The following is a 5,972-nucleotide window of genomic DNA, read 5'->3' as shown; positions in this document are numbered from 1 at the left end:
GTCTGTATTCTTCCGTTCACTCTCAGATTTTAGCAATGCCTATACTAAGAGATACTAAGACATTTAAAATGTGTTTTTATTAAACTTCAGAACATTTTGAACAACATCTGAAACAGCTCTCCAATACTGCAAAAACATCACTTACTGGGCTTTAAGTCTTTCACATATCATCAGGCATACTATTTCAGCTGCTGCTGTTTTTGCTCTTATACAAAGACTTATACAGTAGATTATATGATTGTAATAATACCTTTGGGCCAGGCAGTCCTATACCAGTTTCCCCAGGGAATCCAGGAGGTCCTGGGAGGCCTCTTTCCCCCTTTAAAAAAAGAGAAAAAGGAAGCAATTTTACTCTTAAACTTTTTCAGTTTTGCAAATTTCTGGAAGACTCACACACTCAAATTGCTTAAAAAGAACAGATTTTGAATATGAATAACAGTTCTACTTTTGCTTAGCCTTTTAGTAATAATATATTTTAGTCTCACTAATATCATCTTACATGATGACCTTAACTACACCCTTCTCCCCTCCACACTTACAAGAAGAAAAAGGTATTTCCTGCCCACAGTGATACCAGCAAAACCAAAACTTTGCTGGTTTTAGTGTGGACACAACAATTTTCTTCACAACATTGCTGCATGCTGGGTATAACTTTTCAATCAATGTATAGGGAACTGTGTGCCTTTTAGGGCTATGTGAAGCTTCGGTCCCTGATTCAATTCAGCAGAGACCCTTTAATCTCTCCGAATTGAATCGGAACCCTCTGAATTGATTTGGAAAGATTTGGCAATAGACACAGCTTTAAATGTTTTTTCTGCATACCTCAAGGTAGCTTGTGGCTCATGAATGCTGTGACGGTGGGGTGGATGGAGCATCCCACAGGAGTGTGGCGGGGTCCCCAGCATGCTCAGCAGCAAACCCGGAAGTGGACCACAAGTACTTCCGGTGCACTTCTGGGTCTGCCAGGCGCATGCTGCCCACCCCCCCAATACCTGCTGGCTTGGCGACTGGTGACTCCTGGGTCAGGGGAACACCCAGGGTCCCCCCACATCCTATCACCAAGCCAGGGAGCGTGTGGGCCCCGCCTCCAGCAGACCCAGAAGTGGACTGGAAGTACTTCTGGTCCAGTTCCGGCTTCTCTGCCAAGCACATGGGGGGCACCCCTGTGCTCCCATGGGACGCTTCATCTGCCCCACCGTCACAGCATTCATGAGCTGTGCCTGGTACCTCAAGGTATGTAGAAAAATCATTTAAAGCTCTGTTTATGGCCAAATTGCTGATTTTCCGAATCAGCATCAAATCTTCAGATTTGGATTTGGTCTAATCGAATCAGGGATAGTGATCCAAATCAATGAATCAAATCACTGTCCCCAATTTGGGCTGAATCTGAATTGAATATGGCCTGTTTCACACACCTCTAGTGCCTTTAGTGCTCTAAATGCAATGCAGAACCTACATGAAACAGAACTAAATGGAGGGCATCTCTGAACAGCAAAATGATTAACCTTTCAGATGAATCTACCCAACATAGGCAGCCACACTGTTGAGAAGCCCTAGTCAAAACTATACAGGAAAAAGAGACAAGAAGCTGTCAGAATTACCAAATTCTCTTGAGAGACCCCAGGCATAGGTATATGCCCCCACTACAGAGGAAGGCAAAAACACCTACAATCTGTACCAATCTGACTGTACCAATCTGACCATGAGAAAATTCCTTTCTATGACAAATATGGCAATTGGTTTGACACCGCTAATTGGACTGCTCTAAATATCTCAAAGTAATACTTAACAGCTTGCTAGGTAATACATATAGATGTCAGATATGGGATTTCCTGGAAATATAAGAGGGGAGGAGAAGGCAGAGAAGAACACTATTTTAATAAGGATATTATTTATAATAGCTAAGAAAACAAAAGTTATTCTTGCCTTTGATCCTTGCAGACCTTCAGGTCCTTGATCTCCTGGTGACCCTTGTGGACCCTATTAAAATAAAAATGCTTTTATTAGAGTTTTTTAACCTTTTAGAATAAGGGAGTTAGAGAAGCAAACAATATTTCCCCCCAGTACAAATAGAAACACTTGTTTGAATGCTTAAAAATGTAACATACTTCATAATCCAAGATCTATGCATATAACTCCCACTGATATAAATGGGAGCAGTATAAACATCTCAGGAAAGAATTTTTCAAGGCTTCAGGCAATCCCTAACAATCAGAGATCAGGGATATCACTTAAAACCAAGGCAGATCAGCCTATTGCCAGGTTCATTTTTTCTTTTTTCAAGCAGAATAAAAAGTCATTATTAAAAATAACTATAGTTATAGTTTCCCTATAATTCCTGTGTTTATATTGCAAGCTTCTATGGATATTTACTTACATAGGGTTATTCTTTTCTATAAAATATACAGCTTCCAGTAAAGGGTGTTATGACAAACATGATTAATTTAAAATGTGCAACTTTGACTTTCCTGGGCTGTATATTGTTTCATAACTTTTTCCGATTTTACATTATTTTTTTGGGGGTGCTTTAAAGCAAGCTTGTATAGGAAGCACCAGCTGTGTTTAAAGCTGCATGTAAAATACTTGGGGAAATGAAGGGTAGTGGAATTTTTTTCCTTAATTAATGGCTTCAGGGTGGTCAGTCAAGATGTAATAGAATTTGAGAGATGGGACTGGAGGCACAGTTCACTGCTTCTAACAGGTATGAAGTAGAAGGGGCTTAGCTCAGGGGAAAATTCAGAGATTCTTCCTCTCCCCTAGATGGAAGCTGCTCATCTCGGAGAGGGAGCGGATGCTGGAGCTTCTCTTCAAGGGCCTCCCAAACCAATCAGAAGCATTCAAGAGCACCCCAAGGGCATATGAGGTGCCCACAAATTTTGCCAAATAGTGTTCCTTCTGTAGATGAAACTGAAGTAGATTATGATGTAAATGAGATCACCCATACTATTTTCATGAACTGCATATTCATTTAACTGCTTACAGAATGAATGAATGAACTTTGAATAAGTGAGAAGCAATACCAAAGGCACAAACAGAAGTGCAACTCCCAGTCAAACTCATGGCACTTCACATAAAGTGCCATGAGCTAAACCAATCCTCTCAACCCAACAGACCTTAGCTGTTGGATCAGGAGGGTGGAGGACCAAACTTCAATTTGGAGCTGATCTGTTGCATGTCAGCAGCCTCTTCCTTTACTCCTGTCCTTTGTCTCCTAGCTCAGGAGCTGTCCCAGGATGGGAGGGGGGGAGAAGGGAGGGAAGGGAGCTTGAGCTGGGGTTTGCCCAGCCTGCACTGGAGTGGACACAGGTAGATTGGAGCCCCCTGCCTTGGGGGGCTCCAATCCACCTGCCCCCTCTCCAGCACAGAGTTAAAGAAGTGAAGTTAAAGAAGCCAATCTGTTTTGGAGTGCCTTCGTACGAACCCTCAAACAGTGAGGGTTAATTTGCTGCATGATTCGATCTTCTATTAGGACATGCTGTGGAGCACTTTCAAGGGGCTGACTTCACAACAAATATGACTTCTGTCTGCGCCACAGATAATTTGTCTACTACTGGGGGACCAGGATAGATGTAGGTACTTCAGTGATCTCCTGCTTGATCCCCTTTTTGAGGGAAAATACAATGATTTGGGGAATTGATGTACAGTTTATAAATTCTGTTTGACATCTTGAAGATATGACCATGAAAATTGCCACTTTTATTGGAAAGGCCTCCAGTTCTACCTACCAAAATAGGAAAAATAAAGAGGAATTAACCTTAATGACTGCACATTGGTATGCTGAGAACCAATATAGTCCAAAAATCTCTGCAGGGGGCTGGGTTTTAGGAAAGACTAGAAATTCCAAACTGGAACAAAAAACCCTGACATAGTAATGGGAGCATGTAAACTGGGGAATACTGACAGAGACAGCCAGGAATTTTGTGGCACTAGGAAGAGATTTTTGGAGCAGGGACATTAGCTGTGGACAAAGAGGGTGAAATCCTGGTTTTGTTAAAATCAATAGGAGTCTTACAATTGAGATCAGTGTTTACACTTCAGGAGTTTTTACTGAGTAGGAAGTGCAGAATGAGTTTCACCTGGTACTTCCACAAGGTGAAGCAGTAAACAGAGGGAAATGAATCCATCATTCAAAAGTGAGAGGAGCCAAATCTCTTGCTTAGAGAAAATATATAAGCATACATTCATTTGCATGAAATCAGTCCTAAAATGTTAAATGTAAAACAAGAATAGTTTCACAGGAAAAAATCTTTGTGCCTTGAAGGGAAGACATTCTAACTTACTCATCCTACTTGAGGCCTCTGCTCCAGAATAAATAGAGATTTAAATGCTTTTTCAAATAGGAATGTTTGGTTGAATCATGAATTGAATGCCTGATGTGGGTGGGATAAAGTCATATTAAACAAAATTGGAATCATTATTCTCCTATGTGTATTGCATACAGGCTCAGATATCATAACATTACAGACATTCCCTGACTGTATGGTCCTTTCTCCTGAAAACTCTACCCTTTTTTCTGCCAGTCTATTATGCAAGGAAAATGATTCAATTGTTCATACTGAAGCCATAAATCCCAGTTAATGTTGTGGTATAAGAGGATACCTGAATAGATTCTGAGTATTTTGAACTCACAGGTTCTATAACTCTAGAGACTGAGCATCCTCAGCTTGACCATGTTAGGAACCCATGTGATTTCTGAGCTTAACAGCCCACCAATGGAGTAAAATGCAGCTATGCTGTTTATTACCTGTAGACCTCTGGTGCCTCTGGGACCAACTGGACCTTCTCGACCCTGAAAAGTGAGAAGGGGAAAAGGGTCAACAAAAAACTAATTTCTAAATCATATTTGAAGCTATTAAAATGTAGTGAGAAATCAAGAGGAGGTCAGCAATTAGCAAGAAAGTATTGAATAAATATGAAAAAAATATTAAAAATACAGTATGAAAATGAAGAAAAAGTCAGTTCGTAAGCTCCTAATCCTATTGGGTCAAGTCCTATGTGGATTTCATTCAGTGTGTTTATACAGTCAGCCCACAAGCCAACTGTTTAAGATAGACACTGGGCTTCCTTTTCAATTGTATATCCCAGTCTACCTTCTCCCTTAAGCATAGGCCTGATCCTACTCCCATTAATGTCAATGAAAATGTTGTCATTGCCTGAATTGGGAGTAGACTTGGGCCTTAACTGCAAAAATACTAAAATGTAAGACAAGATGGGACAGCCATTGAAAAATGATATTTCTGCAGTTTATCTTTATTCAACCAAACTTAAACATTTCAGGAACTTTTCCCTGTCAGCTTTAAAAATAATCTTTGCCTTAAATCTATGATAATGCCATTATTTAGGGATATTAACTTTTAAATCTTGGGCAATTAGCATCTTAGAACTTCTTCATTCTGTATATTAGGAGAAATATTGTATAACAATGTTTTCCACAAAGCATAACAAACAGATGGTTACTTACTCTGTCACCTTTTATCCCTGGGGTCCCACATTCACCTCTTTCACCCTTAAGAGATAAACCATAAATATTTAAAAAGTTTTCTTAGCATCTCATTATTTAGCATCTCATTTTCATTATGTCTTGTAGTCAGAATGCCTGTCTCAAATCTAGTACTGTACATAATTATTGAGCAATAATGATACTGTAAGCTCTCTGGGCTAGAATACACCATATCTTCCCAAATTCAAGATGACTTCCAATTTAAGATGACCCCCCAATAATTAGATTCTGTACATGGAAAATTATAAATTTGTTACAATTTTCCAGGTCTAGAATTTAATTACTGGAGAGTTGTCTTAAATTTGTGTCCCATTCCCTATCCCATTGCAGCAGCAGGGAAAGCAGTAGCAGGAAGGGAAGGAGGGGGCATCCCTTGCCTCCCCTACTACTTGCCCCTCACACAGTGCCTGTTCCCCCCTAGTACCTTCCCCCTGCCCACCCTTTTCCTCCCCCTGTTTTTCTCCCCCAGAGC

General features: G+C 40.3%; 1 protein-coding gene across 3 annotated transcripts in view; it reads right to left on the bottom strand.

Annotated features, from left to right (window-relative positions):
• Positions 1 to 5,972, bottom strand: part of LOC109301538 (collagen alpha-1(XXVIII) chain-like) — a 78,651-nt gene that overhangs the window by 54,216 nt on the left and 18,463 nt on the right. For all 3 annotated transcript variants that reach the window (XM_019522762.1, XM_019522763.1, XM_019522764.1), the window contains exons 8-11: positions 5,462 to 5,506; positions 4,745 to 4,789; positions 1,927 to 1,980; positions 251 to 319 (exon numbers count right to left, since the gene is read on the bottom strand). In XM_019522762.1, the coding sequence (XP_019378307.1) occupies positions 251 to 319; positions 1,927 to 1,980; positions 4,745 to 4,789; positions 5,462 to 5,506 (213 nt within the window). The remainder of the gene's footprint in view (positions 1 to 250; positions 320 to 1,926; positions 1,981 to 4,744; positions 4,790 to 5,461; positions 5,507 to 5,972) is intronic.

This window comes from Gavialis gangeticus, unplaced genomic scaffold (assembly GCF_001723915.1).
Source record: "Gavialis gangeticus isolate Ggan-Ray unplaced genomic scaffold, GavGan_comp1, whole genome shotgun sequence".
NCBI lineage: Eukaryota > Metazoa > Chordata > Crocodylia > Gavialidae > Gavialis > Gavialis gangeticus.
This window is presented reverse-complemented; position numbering and strand designations above follow the sequence as displayed.